Raw genomic sequence first — 17490 nt, 5'->3', positions numbered from 1 at the left:
AGGACTGAGGGAAAAAAAAGACTCCAGTCTTGGAGGACATAAACAAAATTTTGTGCGCACCAAGACCAGAGGAGAGGAGCAATGACCCCACAGGAAGCTGAACCAAAACTACCTGCTAGGCTGGAGGGCCTCCTGTGGAGGCGTGGGTTAGCAGGGGCTCACCACAGAGACAGGGGCACCAGAAGGTCCCCCTTGGCGTAAACCCTCTTGGAGGTTGCCATTAACCCTACCATAGAGCCCGTAGACCCCAGGACTGGGTTGCCTCAGGCCAAACAACTACAAGGGCGGGAGTATCAACAGATGCTTGGACCAAAGCTTTACTGAGCAAGGCCCTGGCCAACAGAGCAAGACCCAGTTTTTCCTGTCACCAGTCTATCCCATCAAGAAGCTTACATAAGCCTCTTAGCCTGGTCCATCAGAGGGTGGACAGAAGAAGCAAGAAGCAGCACTGTCTCACAGATGGCTAAAACAAAAACCATATTACAGAAAGTTAATCATGATGAAAAAGCAGAAAGTTATGTCTTAGGTGAAGATAAGTTATGTCTTAGACGAGATAAGATCCTAGAAAAACAACTAAATGAAGTGGAGATAGGCAACCTTCTGGAAAAAGAATTCAGAATAATGGTAATGAAGATGATCCAGGATCTCAGAAGAGAGTGTAGACAAAGATTGAGAAGATGCAAGAAATGTTTACCAGAGACCTAGAAGAACTAAAGAGCAGACAAATAGAGATGAATAATACACTAGAAGGTGTCAGCAGCAGAATAACTGAGGCAGAAGAATGGATAAAAGACCTGGAGGAAAGAGTCGTGGAAGTCACTGCCACAGAACAGATATAGAAAAAAGAAAGAAAAGAAATGAAGACAGCCTAAGAGACCTCTGGGACAATGGTAAACACACCAACATTCATGTTATAGGTTTCCCGAAGGAAAAAAGAAAGGATCTGAGAAATATTTAAAGAGATAATAATTGAAAACTTCCTGAACATGGGAAAGGAAGTAGCTAAGCCCAGGAAGCACAGAGAGTCCCAGGAAGGATAAACCCAAGGAGGAACACAGCAAGACACATAGTAATCAAACTGACGAAAATTAAAGACAAATAAAATATTAGAAGGGAACCCTCATAAGGCTGTCAGCTGATTTCTCAACAGAAGCTCTGCAAGCCAGAAGGGCATGGCATGGTTTATTTAAAGTGATGAAAGGGAAGAACCTACAACCAAGAATACTCTACTCAGCAAGACTGTCCTTCAGATTTAATGGAGAAATCAAAAGCTTTCCAAACAAGCAAAAGTTAAGAGAATTCAGCACCACCAAACCAGCTTTACAACAAATGCTAAAGAAACTTCTCTAGGCAGAAAACACAAGAGAAGGAAAAGACCTACAGAAAATAAACCCAAAACAATTAAGAAAACAGTAATAGGGTCATACATATCGCTAATTACCTTAAATGTAAACAGATTAAATGCATCAACCAAAAGACATAGACTTGCTGGGCAGATGAAAACATGTGCATGTATGCACTTCCATTTACCACATCACTCTGCTTGACCCCCCTCCCAAATTGTATGTAATTATTTTATATTATTCAGTTAATCATGTTCCCATTATGGCTTGCAGTTGTAATTATCTTTTATTTTTTGTCTGGCTATTGATTGTGAAAACAGATAAACATCTTTTACTATTGTGATTATGTAACTATTACTCATTTAATACCATTGTATCATGATTGGCAACAGAAAAATAGTAGAGCTCTATATCACCAAAACTAGGATATAATAGAAAAACCTTTGAAAAAAATCAGTTTTTAAAATCCAGGTGCATACCAGAATTATCTTGGAATTTTTTGAAAAATACAAACGCTCAGGTATTACTTTATTTTCTCCAGGGCTCCAGATATGTTTCTAATGAGCAGTCATGTTTAAAAACAACTGGACTATATGATGATCTTTTATCTAGTTTGTTTCACTTTTTCTATTTCATATTCAGTACTCCCATTTCACTTAGTTTATGTTCTCCAACTTTTCCATCTCTTTTTAAAATTTTCTTTCTCAAGCTTTTATCAGGTGTAGTAGAAAAGACTTTGTATATTTTAAAAAACGTATGAATTTTTGCCTAACTAAAAAAATTATGACATTTTGATTCCACTTGTTTGACTTAGTATGAATAGAATGCTTGATTTCTAATTAAAAAATAGATAATGCATGAAGCAACAAAGGTTTACTCTATGACACAGGGAACTATAGTCAATATCTTATAATAACCTATGATGGAAAATAATGTCAAAAATAATATATGTGTATTTGTATAACTGAATCATCTTGCTGCGCTCCTGAAACATTGTAAATCAACTATACTTCAATAAAAAAAAAGTTAAAAAAATATGTTTGAAATGTTTTTCAGATTCCTTTTCTCTATAAAGTCCCACCTCTTTTTCTGTCATGTTTCATGCATTCTGGAATTTGCTGTTTGCATTCCTGTGGTATACTTTAGTGAAGTTTTATGTCCTCTGTCCTTCCTGTTAATTTAGGTGCTTATCTGACATGACAGTGACGTCATAGGTAGTATTGTGTATATTTCTCCTGTTTTGTCATATCAAGAAGCAAATAATGTCTGGTCACCCCCTTTTTGTGTTGTTAAAATTGTTGCTGTGTTCAGGTTGTCAACTTGATTCATTTATTACAAAATGCCCCACCTGATGTTTCCAGCCACCATTGGTGATTATTGCTTAGATTCTTTATTTTATTGGAGATTTCAAAATGATAATATTTTATGTCATTACCTTGTAATTTATTAGTTAGAATTCTTTTTTTCAGTTGTGGTAAAAACACATTAACAGAATTTACATTTTAACCATTTTTAAATGTATATTTCAGTAGTGTTAAGTATATTCACATTATTGTGTAAAAGATCTCTGGAACTATCTTGTAAATCTGACACTTCATTCCTATTAAGCAACCCTTTTCTCTCTCTACCCCACCCCTGGTAACAGCCTTCTGCTTTCTACTTCTATGAATTTGACTACTTTAAATACCTCATATAAGTGGAATCATAGTTAGGTTTTCATGACTAGCTTATCTCATTTAACATAATGTCCTCAGTGTTCATCGATGCAGTGGCGTGTGACAGTATTTCCTTTCTTTTCTTCCCAGTTCTTTTCCTTATGGTGAAGTACACATAACATGACAGTTACTGTCACAACCGTCTTTAAGCACACAATTCACTGGTATTGTGTACATTCATGTCTTTGTGCAGCTATCATCACCTTCCATCTCCAGAACTCTTTCTTTGTCTTGTGAGACTGAAACCTGTCCCCATTAAAGAGTCATTCCCTATTACTCCTTCTCCTAGCAACCTCCGTTCTTTCTGTTTTCCATGATTTTGACTACCCTAAGTACCTTTTATAAGTGGGATTGTAGAGTATTTGTCCTTTTGTTTCTGGCTTGTTTCACTTAGTATAAGGTCTTTAATGCTCATTCACATTGTGGCATGTTAGAATTTCCTTTCTGTTTAATGTTGAATAATACTCCATTGTATGTATATACCAAATTTTGTTTATCCATTTGTCTGGATAAACAGATAAATGGATATTGGGGTTGCTTCCCCCTCTTGACTTTTGTGACTAGAGCCATTTGAACTTGGATGTACAGATGCCTCTTTGAGACCCTGATACATACCCAGAGGTGAGATTGCTGGATCATATGGGGGTTCTACTTTTCATTTTTGGGGGAGCCTCTGTACTGTTTCCTGTACCATTTGCACCATTTTATAATCCCACCAACAATGCCAAAGAGTCCCAGTTTCTCCAGACCCTCCCCAGCTCTTGTTATTTCCTGGTTTCGGGTTTTCGATGGCCATTCTAATCGACGTGAGGCGGCAGCAGCACATGTGGTTTTACTTTGCACTTTCTCTGAGGGTTAGTGGCACTGAGCGTGTTTTCATATGCCTGTTAGCCATGTTACATCATCTTGGGAGAAACGTCTATTCAAGTCTTTTGCCTATTTTAAAATCAGATTAGTAGAGTTTTTATTGTTGTCAAGTTGTAGAAGTTCTGTATATATTCTGGATATTAACTCTTTATCAGGTATATGATTGGCAGAGATTTTCTTCCACTCTGTAGATTGTCTTTTCACTCTTTTGATTGTGTCCTTTCATGCTTTTAAAGTTTTTACAAAGCTTGATTTAGCTCTGTTTCTTGATTTTTGCTTTTGTCTGTGCTTTTGGTGTCATATCCAAAAAGTCAATGTCATGAAACTTTCTGTGTTTAACGTTTTGAAGAACTGCCAAACTCCATTCCTCTAGCTTCCCCAGCAACTGCACCATTTTACATTCCCACTGGCACTTCACAAGGTTCTAACTTCTCTACATCTTCACTGACACTTGTTTAATTTAGCCTTCCAAGTGGGCGTGAGATTCACATTTCACGTAAATCTCATTGTGGTTTTGACTTGAATTTCCTAATGGCTAAATGATGTGAAACACCTTTTCATGTGCTTATTGGCCATTTGTATATCTCCTTTGGAGGACTGTCCATTGAAATTTTTTGCTCGTTTTTAAATTTTTTTTTATTATTAAAGTTGGTCTTTTTATTTTTCAGTTGCAGGAATTAATATATTCTGTACATAGTTCCCTTACCAGATACATGATTTGCAAAATTTTTCTCTCATTTTGTGGGTTGTCTTTTTGCTATCCTGATGATACCCTCTAAAGCCCAAAGATATTTATTTGATGATGTCAAATTTACCAGTTTTTTCTTTAACTCTTGTACTTTTAGTGTCATCTGGAAGACGCCATTGTCTAATCCAAGGTCATGAAGATTTACCTATTTTAAGAGTTTTGTTTTACCTGTTCTCTTGAGGGCTCGATCCACTCTGACTTCATTTTTGTAAATGATGTGAGGAAGGAGTTAAAAGTCATTTTTTTGCCTGTGGATATCCAATTGTCCCAGCACCTTTTGCTGAAAAGATATTCTTTCTCTGTTGAATTGTCTTGGTATCTGTGTTGAAAATCCGTTGACTGCAACCATGAGGTTTATTCCTGGACTGTCAGTTCAGTTCCACTGCTTCTGTTCCATTGATCCTTTCATTTATTCTTGGGCTGGTAGAAAAGGTCTTGATGGTTAGTTTTGCGTTCTTTGTGATTTTTTTCTTTATAAATTATTTCATTGCTCAGGTATAGAAATTCATTTAACTTTTGTTCATTGATTGCTTATCTAACCACCTCTTATTATTCATTATGCCTATTTTCCATAGATTATTTTGGACTTATTGTATATGTGAATTACAGGTTTTGTTTCTTACTTTGCAATCTTTATTTTTTAAACTTTTATCTTATTTTCTTATTACACCACCAGGATTTTTCAGAGCCACAGTGAGTAAAAGCCCTCACAAGAGACATCTTCATCTTATTCTTGGTTTTAAAGGAAATTTCACAATTCAGTATAAAGTCTGCTGTGGGTTTTCCATGGATAATTCTTTATCAGTCTAAAAATACTCTTTTTCTCTTCCTACTTGGCTTGGAGTTTTTATTCCTTGATAGAAGTTGAATGTTATCAAATACTTTTTCTGTATCTATTGAGATGATCATTTTTTCCTTTAATTGTTTAGATAATGAGTTTTACTGGTCTCTTTTCTAACATTAGCTCAGTATTTCATTTCTACAATGAATTCAGCTTGGTCTTAATATATAATCTTTTGTGGTGTGTTAGCAGGATTCTGTTTGCTTATATTTAGGCTTTTTACATCTGTGATCATGCATGAGTTTGTCATTTTGCCTTTCTCTTACTGTCCTTGATTGGCTTGGGACATAACAAGGTGTTATGTTGACTGTGTAAAATGGGTTGAGAAGTATATTCCCTATTCTCTAGAGTAGTTTGTGTGAGATTGAAAGTACCCATTTTTTGAATGTTTAACTTTTAGCTGCTATTTTACAATAAGTACACTATAGGTATGGGATATATTTCTGACTCTGTGAAGTAGGCTGCAAAAGGGGGTATTTGATTCATTGCACTTTAGCAGCTTGTTATTACTGTACTGTTAGCTAATCTTAAGGTTACAGTGTGGCAGTAAGTTATTACTTTGACTCTGGCATGGAATAATAAGGTTGTATTTTCACAGATGAGCCATTGTAGTGAGAGCTAATTTTGTGACTGCTTTTACCTTTTTGCCTTCAATATAGACAGAAAGGCAGTGTTTCCTGCATGTAGACTAATTAAATTTCTGTTTATCTTACAGAAGTGATAGACCTTACTCACGATAGCAAGGATGATCTTCAGGCTGCCATTGCTTTGAGTCTGCTGGAGTCCCCCAAAATTCAAACTGATGGAAGAGATCTTAACAGGTTATTGACTTAATTTATAATCTTTGTTCCACACCTTAGTGTGTAGGTCAAAGACAGTTCTGCCAGGCTTCTTTAATTGCACCTAAATGAAACTTCTTTTACAAGAAAATTTAAATTCATGTTAGCTTACTTACTCTTTGGTTCACTTTTGAAGAAGCTAAATATGGTAAGAGTCTTACTGCAGCCTGCTGTCTTTGAGTTGAGTAGAAACTGCAAGGTTTTGTAATTTTCAGTTGCTAGGATGGAAACCAAACTAGTGCAAATATCTGATAAATACATATTCTCTTCTTTTTAAGGTGTCTATGAGTTCATATTCTGTTTGTAAACCTTGAGCCTTTGTAAACTTTGAGAGTTACATTGTTGGCTATTTGAAAATGAAAGTTATCATTAACTCCCCTGTCTCAGAAGTGACTAGAGGGATATATTTTTTGATTTGGTACTGATTTAGTGGTTGGTGTTGTTCACAAATAACCCAGTTCCAGGGGTGGCATGTTATTTTGTAGACACGTTGACTCTCTCCTATTGCTGAGTTGCTTAGGACCATGATATGTGTGTTAAACAATTTGGAGGCGCTTATCTTTAGCAGAGTGTCTCTCTTGCCTCTTTCAATGGCAAGTCTGAAATAAGGCACTTTCATTGAAATATAAAACTTTTAATAGTCTTGAGTCTTAATAGTCTTGAGTCTCAACTCAGTTCCATCAGGGCCTTACTGGTAATAATCTCTGCTTGGAAGGATTTTAGCAACTTTATGTTTAAACCTTACTTTTCATTTATGTTAAAATTAAAGTTATGGTATGCCCAGTGATAACCCAGTTAGTAGTGTACCTGGCATTTTGAATTTCCTATGAAAGGTTATCTACAGCCTCCTTACAGAATATTGTTGTTTAACTCTTTTCTTTTTTCATGTGTGGTGTGTTGGCACAATATAGGATGCACGAGGCAACCTCTGCGGAAACTAAACGCTCCAAGAGAAAACGTTGTGAAGTCTGGGGAGAAAATCCCAATCCCAATGACTGGAGACGAGTTGATGGTTGGCCAGTTGGGCTGAAAAACGTTGGCAATACATGTTGGTTTAGTGCTGTTATTCAGGTATGAAATTTTTAAGAGACAACTGTGTCTTCTGGAGACAGTTTTGTAATGTATTAAGCTGGAATATGAGAAACACAGCTTTGAAAAAAAATGGAGACAGATAAGTAAACCTGGAGAGTTTTCCCCACAGTGTTATCGTATTTCGGTTACTTTCTTATGTTTCGGACCTAGACGCTCTGATGTCTAAAGTGGGCAGTACTGAAAACAAAATCTTCCGTGTTTTTAAATAGGTTGAGTGAGTGGTGTATTACAGCAGAGCACAAGTTAATTAGCAAGGAGAAATCAGTCTTTGAGAGGCTATTGTAAGGGACCAAGCAGGAAGGAAATGGTCGCAGCCTGGAATGGAAAAGTGGCATAAACTGTGGAAGGTGGGAGTAAAAACATTCTCAAGGTGTTCAGGAGATGAGGTGTATAGGGCATGGCAGGCAGCCTAGTAAGGATATGTGCAGGAAGGGCTGAGGAAGACCAGATTTCTGACTTGAGATACCAGGTGGACAACAGTGCCATTTGACACCAGAGGAGGAATAATTTGCATGTGTGTTAAACGTGGGATGTGGTTAGTTTTAAAACATGCTGAGTTGTAGGGTCCACATGGAACTACTGGGTAGGCAGTTATCTTTGTGAATCTATTGTTCAGTAAAAAGACCTGGGCTGCAGATAAAATTCTGGGAATCAGTAGCCTGTAGTTGGTGATCAAGCCCCGTGGATGGATGGATGAATTACCCTGGGGAGCGTGTTGCCTCTTAAACTTAGCGTGGTTGCAGTGTAGCACTTTACCCCATCCTGCAAGCTTCTCCTTCATAGTACTTGCCAGCAACCCAACTGCTCACCAAAAACTGAGCCCTCTGTTTCCACGCATAAAATCCTTGGGTTCCTTCAGCTCACTCCTTGCCTGGCACTGTTTTAGCACTGGGGAAACAGCAGTAGATAAAACAAGGCCCACACTCCCATGGAGTTTGAAAAGAGTGGGGCATACAGGATACAAATTACATATCAGGTGGTGCTAAGGACTATAAAGGTGAACGAGAGTAAGAGGGACTAGAGAGGGAAGGGGTGCTGTTCATCCAGGGGGGCTGGGTAAGGCCTTTCTGCCACGGTGAGCACCTGAGCAGAGGCTGGACTTGGGTGAGGGATTGGATGGGCCATGCAGTTACATGAAGAACGTTTCATATGATCACGTAAAGAACGCTGCAGACAGAGGGGACGGCAAGTACAAAGACTCAGAGTCAGGAGCTTAGTACGTTGAGAAATAGGGAGAGAGCTGGGACTGAGCCACCAAGGAGGAGGAGCAGACAGCAGTGACGACAGAGGTTTGGGGGAGACGGGGGAACCCGGGGGTCATGCCAGGGATTCAGAAATTATGAGAGGTGGTAAGTGTTGGAAGTTTTGGAGCAGAAGAGTACTGTGATTCTGCTTCTGCTCTAAGAGGCTCACCGGCTTCTGTGTTGAGAATAGGATGTAGGAGGTTCATCAGGAATTAGGGACATCAGTCAGTTCTTTCCTTTTGAGAGAGAGGGAGAGAGATTGACTGAGACTGAGACCCCACCCTGAGTTGATGTGGTGTGAGAGTTGATCTCTCCTGTGAGAGATGATGAAGAGGAGGCAACTGAGAGAAGTTTCAGAGAAAGCACGGGGGGATGGGACAGAGCACGTGTGGGGAGGGCTTGGCCTCCAGTAGCAAGAGGGCAGGAGAGTAACAGGAGAGGACAGGAAGAAGTGATGACTGCTAACTCACGTTGAATTGGTTCCTGATGGTCATTTTTTCCTCTGAAATAAGCACCACTTTCTGAGACAGCGTGGAAAAGTTGACAGAATCTCTTTAAAAGAGGGAAAGTTTAAAATAGTTGTCAACAGCGGGAAACCAGTTGGCACCAGACCACAGTAGTAGAATTTCTAAAAATATGAAGCTCTGCTTGAACTTATAGACTTAAATGCATGGTGGTATCAGTGTGCCCTGCTTTATCGAGACCTTTTCTCTTGGCAGTGCTCCACACTGCTTAAGTGGAAAATTAAGTTCATCTAAGTTGGAGGATTTGCTGGGTAAGATGAAAGAACGAAAGGGCAGTTTGAGAATTTAATGAAGCGTGGTTAGAGATCATGGGATCAAAGCTGGGGAGAGGGCGAAATGATGACAGGAAGGAGGTAATGACTGGGGAGACAGGGAAGATACTTGTTTGCTTGGGTTCCTGATGACGTCAAAGCACCGGTGTCCTGTGGGCCCCTGAACACGTGAGCCAGAGGACAGGTTATCTGTCCAGAGCAGGGTTTTCTGAATTTGTGGTCTGAGTGTTGGCAGTTGTTTCAGGTACTGAGGTATCCTGGGTGTGGATGGGGGTGTAGAGATGGAGCCGAGGAGTAGGTCACGAGAGGTAAGATGCTCAGGGAGCCAGAGGTCCCTGGGCTGAGCATAAGTACCTGTGTTCCCTCCATGAATATAAGCCAGATAGCTGCCTAGTGCTGTTCTGAGCCCTTGAGATACAGATGTGAACCAGACCTAGACTGAGCCTTGCCCTTAGGAAGGTAGATTCTTGTGAGGCAAGATGGACAAGGAACAGTAAATAGAAAATAATAAATAGTTGGAAAACTTAACTAGTTAACTAGATAGATAAGTTTCTATACTATGTTAAACTGTGGTCAGTGTGGTGGAAAAAAGAGGAGGGGGAGGGAGGCTGGAGCTGCCTCGGGAGGGCGGGAGGAGTTTCCCACATCGACTGTGAGGTCAGGCCAGGACTCTTGAGGGGCTGAGGCTGGAGCACATGCCTGGGCAGCAGGCAAGGGAGCGAGCCCATAGCTGCCGGGGGTGATGGTGGGGGCTGGGGGTGGGGGTGTTCCAGGTGACGGGACGCGCCTCGCAGGGCCCCAGCATGGGAGCGAACTTGGCGTGTTCAGGGGACTTCAGAGCCCCGAGTGGCTGGAATGCTGAGTGGAGGTGAGGGTCATCGGAGGTGTTGTTGGAGAGGTAACTTGACTTTTGTTCTGAGTGACACGGGGAGTCGTCGTACGGGTTCTGAGCGGAGGAGTGATGGACTCTGGCTTGAGTTTTCAAAGGCTCCCTCTGGCCCCTGAGGAGAGCAGAATGGAGGGGTGAGGATGCAAGTGTTGAGATGTATGAAGGGGGCTGCCGCAGTCGTCACCGAGAGGCGTGCTGGGCCAGGCTGGTGGCTGTGGGAGTGGAGGAGAGGTTGGAACCTTGATTTATTCCCAAGGCAGAGCTGAGAGGCTGTCCCATGGGTTGGATGTTGACCGAAGTTACCTAGGAAGGCTGGCGGACTTGGGGTGGTCGGAAGAGCTCTTACCACATGACAGTCTTCAGTGGCTCGGGGGCTCTGTTTTGGTCACACATGTTAGAAAGAGAGTGAGAAGGACCTGTGTGGAGAGTGGGCTGGTAGAGAGGAGGTTCTGGAGGTTGGATTAGGTGCTTGGGACTGAGGGAGAGGACGTGGTTATGGATAAAATAGTGCCCCAGAGGCAGAGTACAAGGGGCTTCTTACTGGATGTCAACGGTTAGTAAAAGGAAAGGAGTCAAAAGATTATTCTGAAGTTCTAAATTCTGATGCCTGGAGGAGGAGGATGTAATTAGTGCTAGAGAGACTTCAGGAGAAGCAGCAGATGGTGGAGGGCCAGTCAGTATTGGATTGGGAAATGTGAGTAATGTTAACTCACACTGTTGTCATTTTTAAGAATCACAGCATCTTTGGGGGAAGCCAGACCTTGGCGAAGCTGCAGAGCTGCAGTGAAGGGACTTGGGAATGTAAAACCATTTTTCTCACAGTGGAAGAGAAGTCCTGGAACTTTCCTGTTAGCAGAATGGGGATGAAACTGAGAGGAGTGGAGAAGGGCTAGGTAAACAGGGGAGGTGGGAAGAGAAGAGAGCAGGTGGCAGGTAGAGCTGAGCATCCCAGGCCTGGCTCCAGACAGAACTTTGCTATCCCAGCCTCACCTGACTGAAGTTGCCAGGCCAGGTGTCCACTCCTCCTGTTGGCTGAATCCCAGTAGAGCTTGTGATGTCCCCAGTCCAGGTGTACTATTGGCTGAATTCTGTAGAGCTTGTGATGGAGTGTGGGAGGTAGGAGGCCCATTGTCCACTCAGGCTGCTGCTCCAAGAGTTCCAGTCTATGGGGCTGGAAGGCTTTTTCACTGGAGGAGTATGTTGGGATGAGGAGTCATACAGGAGATTTTTCAAAACATCAACTTTCAAAAGAGAGTCAGTCATAGTTGGAAAAATGTATAATTTATAAGCAATAAAAAGGAATTCCTTTCCCTAATTCTGCCAGTCCGAGATATCTGCTGTTACAATTTCTTAATACCAGTACTTAGGACAAACAGTGGAGAGTAATGAACACAGTTTTAGAAAGAAATGTTTCAAATCCCTGTACTATTGAGTCCCTGTTATGCCCATTGCCCATTATGTGCCTTCCTAGACACACCCACAGATGTATGTAACCCTTAACAGTGTACCATGTTGTTTTATATGATTGAACTTCATATACACAGCATAGTACTCTTATTTTTCTACATAGAATGTTTCTGAGATGCATCCATGTTGATACTTGTAACTCTTGATCATTCATTTTTACTGTGTAGTTGTCCATTTTATGAAAACATTGTTTCTACATTATTAATGACTGTATAGTAATCTGCTGTACAGGTGAACTATAGTTTATTTAATCTTTTCCTATTAGCCATGAGGTTGTTTCTAGTTTTTCTCTAAAAAGGATTAACATTCTTTCTGCTAAATTTTTATACATAGCCATTAAATTCTTAGAATAGAATTACTGAGTTAATGGTTATACACATATTTTTATGATAAAAAAATTTTTTTTGCTGCAGTTATTTTGAAAGAAAGGCTATTAATCCATTTCCTTCTTTATTTCAGTCTCTGTTTCAATTGCCTGAATTCCGAAGACTTGTCCTCAGCTATAGTCTACCACAGAACGTACTTGAAAATTGTCCAAGTCACACGGTAAATTGGTGTTGAGGAGTCTTCAGTGTTCAGCCCCTTTCATCCCAAAGGCCTTTAGGTTTTGGTTAAAGCTGGTGACTGTGATGGTCTCTGGCTTCTGCAGCATTTGTTTCCATCTCCCGATGACCCCTTTTATTTCTTTGTGGCAAGAAATAAGGATTTACAAAAACGTGAAGTTAAGCAGGAATAAAATGAGAAAAGTAGTTCTAAGAAAGCAGTGAGTCTCTCTGGTGGCCTCAGCTTTTCTGCCCCTGGGCCTCCCTCAGGCACCTTCAGCCACTCGCGCTGAGTGATGCAGAGTGGATGATGGGGCGCTGGAGGCCTGGACCTTCACAAGAGACTGCAGCTCGTTCTTGCCAAAGGGGGCAGCCTCCTGCCCGGATCAGCCCTGCCCTGCCAAGATTTCACCTTGGTGATGCTGTTCCCAGCAGGAGGGAGGGCAGCGGCCTTAGAAAGGGAACACTGTACTTTCTGACAGTATGCTGTCTCTGGCTTCTGTCAATACACAGGTAGTCATGAGTTTAGGCAGTCCCCACCACAGCCCTTAGCAGAATACCTGTAACAGTTTGAGACCTGACTCTGCTCTAGATCTTCATAAATGTAAATTAGGGAGTGATCGTTAACAACTTTTTTCTTTATGCATTCTAATTTTCCAAATACAAGGTTATAAGAGTACATATGACTATCTTTCCTGCAGGAAAAGAGAAATATCGTGTTTATGCAGGAGCTTCAGTATTTGTTTGCTCTGATGATGGGATCAAATCGCAAGTTTGTAGACCCTTCAGCAGCCCTGGACCTCTTAAAGGGAGCGTTCCGATCACCCGAGGAACAGCAGGTACTGGTCCTGGAGCCTGCAGTGATGCCTTGCGACTATTGCTGTGATGCCGCTTTGTTTCAGCTGCATAATAAGCTGTGATCATGACGGTGTAGGACTTCAGTGCCTGCTTTTGCCCTTTATAATGCTTAAGGAACAGGTGGTAAAAAAGAATGTGCATGTGTATGTGTGCTGTGTAGAGGAGGCTGGTGGTTCTAAAGCAAAGAAGTAGTAGAAAGAATAGAATTTTCCAGGGACTGTTGAATTAGAAAGGAGGAGGTTGAAAGATACCTCAGTGAATCATGGCAAAGGGTCACCAAGGAAAAGAAAGTCCGTCCTTTTTCTGCACCTTTGTCTTGGAATGGCCCAGATCGCAATCCTAATTTTAAAACTGTCTAAACCTGAGTTCAGTAGCTTTTCTGAGCAATCTTTCTTTTCTAGTCACAAGTCTGTTCCTTTCCCTATCTCCTATTAAAATCAAAACTAGCACTGTTGATACAATTACTTTTTTTCCTCTGTTTGTCTAAAGGTCCTGTAGTTCTCTGGAATTCTCAGAACATTTCGAAACATTTTGTTTCCCCCTTCAGATCTCCTGTTCTAGAGGACTACAGTCTGTTCTTTGAACCTTTCTAAAAGGCCTAGCTGGAAGATGTGTTCCATAATTTGTTACAAATAGATGCCCCTGGAAGGGGCAGTGTTCCATTTAGAGCACCTTGTGTTGTCTGCAGCCCTTGGGCTCCAGTGTTCCTTGTATCTTCATGATATTTGGACCTGAAAAAGGAATCTTGCACAGTAATAGAGCCTTCCTCATTGGCGGGGTAAGGGCAGAGTTTCATTTGCCCACGTACAGTGTTGAGTCTAACTCTTCTGCACCTTATGCGTCTCTTACAGCAAGATGTGAGTGAGTTCACACACAAGCTCCTGGACTGGCTGGAGGACGCCTTCCAGCTAGCTGTCAATGTTAAGTGAGTGCTGCGGGTTTGTGCATTCTCCTACTCATAGCAGTTCACTGAGAATGATGATACAGGAGAAGATGATTCTTCTCAAGTAGAAATTACTGATTTTTACCAAACCCCATGGGGTAGCCACTCGTATTTGTCATTGTTTATCCCCCTTGTCTTTGGTTTTCCCCTCTATAGATAATCACATTCATCTGTAACTTTTTACTAAAAGGGCCATAACTATTAACTTTTAAAAGTCAACACCTGTGCTGTAAAAGTATTGAAAGGTCAAATCAATCCTTGATGTGAGAATGGAGGTGTAATATGAATACGTTGAGTTTAATTTTTCAGTTACTGACAGAAGTAAAATTCAAGGCAAAGAATATTGCCTCTTACCAAATACAGATGCAAAGGTATTTGTTCCCTAAGCTTTTTTTTTTTAACTCTAGATGGAAGAAGTATGTATCATAAAATAGCTTTCTAATACATTTAAGAAGGGATTAGAGAAATAAACCGTTTTCTTTCTATTTCTGTTATGCCACCAGGAAAACTTTTTCATTTGAAAAGCTGCACAAGAGGGCTCACTCTTGCTTTTATACAATTTCTGTACCTTATATACTTCTGTCACTGGATATGGATGTATCTATTGAATGTACACACATACATGTATTTGCATGTATGACTTCCTTATTAGACTTTGAGCTCCTTAAGGCCAGGGGTCATGCCTGTTGCCTTCATGTCTCCAGACTTTAGTACAGTGCTGGGCATATACTTGACCAGTGAGTTTTTGAACTAAACTTACTCAGTGAGTAACTAATCCTTCACTTTAGACCATACCTGGCTCTTAATGAAAATGTTTTATTTTTGCTTTTGAGTGATGGTTTGGTTTAGTATATTGCTTATCTCATTCAAATGATACAGAATTGTTTCCTTGTTTTAAAAGTAGCAATCCCAGGAACAAATCTGAAAATCCAATGGTGCAGCTGTTCTATGGTACTTTCCTCACTGAAGGGATTCGTGAAGGTAAATCCTTTGCTCTAAATGTTAATTCTCGACTTGTGACCACATGTATATTTACTGTGAAGAGGCTTGAGAGTCAGACAGATGCAGGTCTGAATACTAGTTCTGCCTCTTTGATGTGTGTGATCATGGACAAGCTCCGTGGTCCTGGATCCTGGATCCTCAGTCTCTTCATCTGTAAAATGGGCACAGTGTTTGTTGTAGAACTGTTATATTGAATTGAATAATATTACCAAGCCCAAACCTGGTATTAATATCATACGCACACTGATATTTATCAGTTTTCTCTGTTTTTTTCCAGACATAATATCTAAGCTCAAAGTGTTGTTGAATCAGACTGCCAAAAATGTGTCTCCTCTAGTGGCTTATCTAGCTGCATATCAGACACATGGCCAGTCATTCCCCATCTAACCCTTGTCATCTTTTGCCCTTCTGATAGCCTCCTTAGAACAATCTAATCCACTATCACTCCCCCAAAACAGCATTTCTTACTGTCGTATACAACTAGCCAAGTGTTCAAATACCCTATTTGTTTTATAATTTTTTGTGTATATAAATAAATTTATGTATGTAAATATAAATGCACTTCCCTATGTGTATACTTTTTTACAGTTTGTGTTTATCAGGATCAAATGTGACTCATTTGTGACTGGTTGATTTCTTTCCAGAATCTGCAGACTATCCCATCCCCCCATTTTTTCTTCCTCGAAATACTTTTTTTTTTTTTTTTTTTAAAGAAATTACGTTGTTCTCTTATATTCTCTACAGTCTAAAATTTTGCTGCTCACTTATCTGTGATATAGTTTTAACATATTCCTCTCTGCTCATCATTTCATAAATTGGTAGTTGGATCTAGAATTTGGCCAGATTCAGGTAAGGCTTTTTAATTAGTCTAGACTAATCTGTAGATGGTAGGACAGTCTTTGATTAGGAGACATGTTACCTCTGGTTGCCTTTCTTTCTTGTGAGGTTAGCAGTTGTCAGTGATCTGTGCGTGGATCCACTGGTTCATCAAGGCCATGTATACTTCTAACGTGTTCTCAGCAAATTGCTGAACTAAGAAGATATTGTTTCTGTGGTGCCAGGAAAAAAGCTTTAGAAAGCAGTAGTGATGCCTTTAAAAAAGCAACCTGTCTCTTCGCCTAGGAAAGCCCTTTTGTAACAATGAGACCTTCGGCCAGTACCCCCTTCAGGTAAACGGCTACCGTAACTTAGACGAGTGTTTAGAAGGGGCCATGGTGGAGGGTGACGTTGAGCTGCTTCCTTCCGATCATGCAGTGAAGTACGGACAAGAGGTGAGTTGGATATTTTTTGCTTTTGCCATTGTCAAAGCCAGTTAAACAGGACTGAGCTTTTGGGCAGACTGTTTTCACGTCACGTATTAATAACTTTTTTTTTTTTACGTATTAATAACTTTTTACACTTAGCAGGACTTGTACTAGTCTGAAGTTTTCATGAGTTGTTAAGAGTAGTGAGTCTTAAGTGTTTGATAATTAAATTCTTGTATGATTTGAGTTAATTATATAAAGGTTGTATGCGGCCTCCGATGTTTTTAAGTGTGATCAAGTTTTTGTCTTTCTGTTGAAGCCTCCCTGTACCTGAATAGGGAGACCCCCTGCCTCCATATTTTTGGAGGGTAAAAGTGCAGTGATTAATTCCTATGGTATGCCATTTAGAATATCTTCCTTACTGTAGTATTTACTGTTCTCAGTTGTAAATTCTGCCTTTGCTTTAAATTTTTTTAAATTTAAGATTCATTTATTTGTTTTTTGTGAGTTGGAAAGAAAGGGGGAAGGTGAAGGGCAAGTAAGGGTAATTAAACATCTCAACGTTTCCATTGGGGTAAGAGTTAGTGAGTTATTTTGTAGCATAATTGCCAGCACCACACAGCTTGAATTATTCTCCTTTCATCATACATTTTGAAACAGAGTTGTGCTTTTTATGAGTCCAATCCAGTAATTACTTAAAGGAGAAAGAAAATCTTTCTTGAATTTAAGGGGGAGCCTGACATGAGCCTTGTCCAAGTACATTAGCCGTAGAGCAGTGTTAGAACAGGGAGAGAACTATTGCCTCCCTAGCTTTACAAGGAACGTGTTAATTCCTGATCGGGAGGCTTAACGTCTGTGCCACCTGTGCAGAGCTGATGCATGCTCTTACAAAAGAGAGAGTGTTTATTCACAACTTGGACCTCTGGAGACTTTTATTCAAGAATTGGACCTCTCTAATTAAAAAAAATAGAAAATAGTGCCTGTTTAGATTTAGCTCTGAGGAGGTCGGGCAGATTATCTGGATTCACCTCATGCCGACAGGGGTATGTGGAGGGAATAT

At 40.4% G+C, this 17490-nt stretch overlaps 1 protein-coding gene across 8 annotated transcripts in view; it reads left to right on the top strand.

The window, feature by feature from the left end:
- The window catches only part of USP28 (ubiquitin specific peptidase 28), a 66242-nt gene that overhangs the window by 24147 nt on the left and 24605 nt on the right, over positions 1-17490 (top strand). For 5 of the 8 annotated variants that reach the window (XM_043481510.1, XM_043481512.1, XM_043481508.1 and 2 more), the window contains exons 4-10: positions 6230-6335; positions 7265-7424; positions 12301-12387; positions 13085-13222; positions 14093-14166; positions 15086-15165; positions 16309-16457. In XM_043481510.1, coding sequence (XP_043337445.1) covers positions 6230-6335; positions 7265-7424; positions 12301-12387; positions 13085-13222; positions 14093-14166; positions 15086-15165; positions 16309-16457 — 794 coding nt within the window. The remainder of the gene's footprint in view (positions 1-6229; positions 6336-7264; positions 7425-12300; positions 12388-13084; positions 13223-14092; positions 14167-15085; positions 15166-16308; positions 16458-17490) is intronic. The other 3 variants (XM_043481511.1, XM_043481509.1, XM_043481514.1) reach the window with 1 other exon arrangement.

The sequence above is a fragment of the Cervus canadensis genome, chromosome 11, assembly GCF_019320065.1.
Source record: "Cervus canadensis isolate Bull #8, Minnesota chromosome 11, ASM1932006v1, whole genome shotgun sequence".
Lineage (NCBI taxonomy): Eukaryota > Metazoa > Chordata > Mammalia > Artiodactyla > Cervidae > Cervus > Cervus canadensis.
Note: the sequence above shows the minus strand (reverse complement) of the source record. Positions and strands in the feature narration are given on the sequence as shown.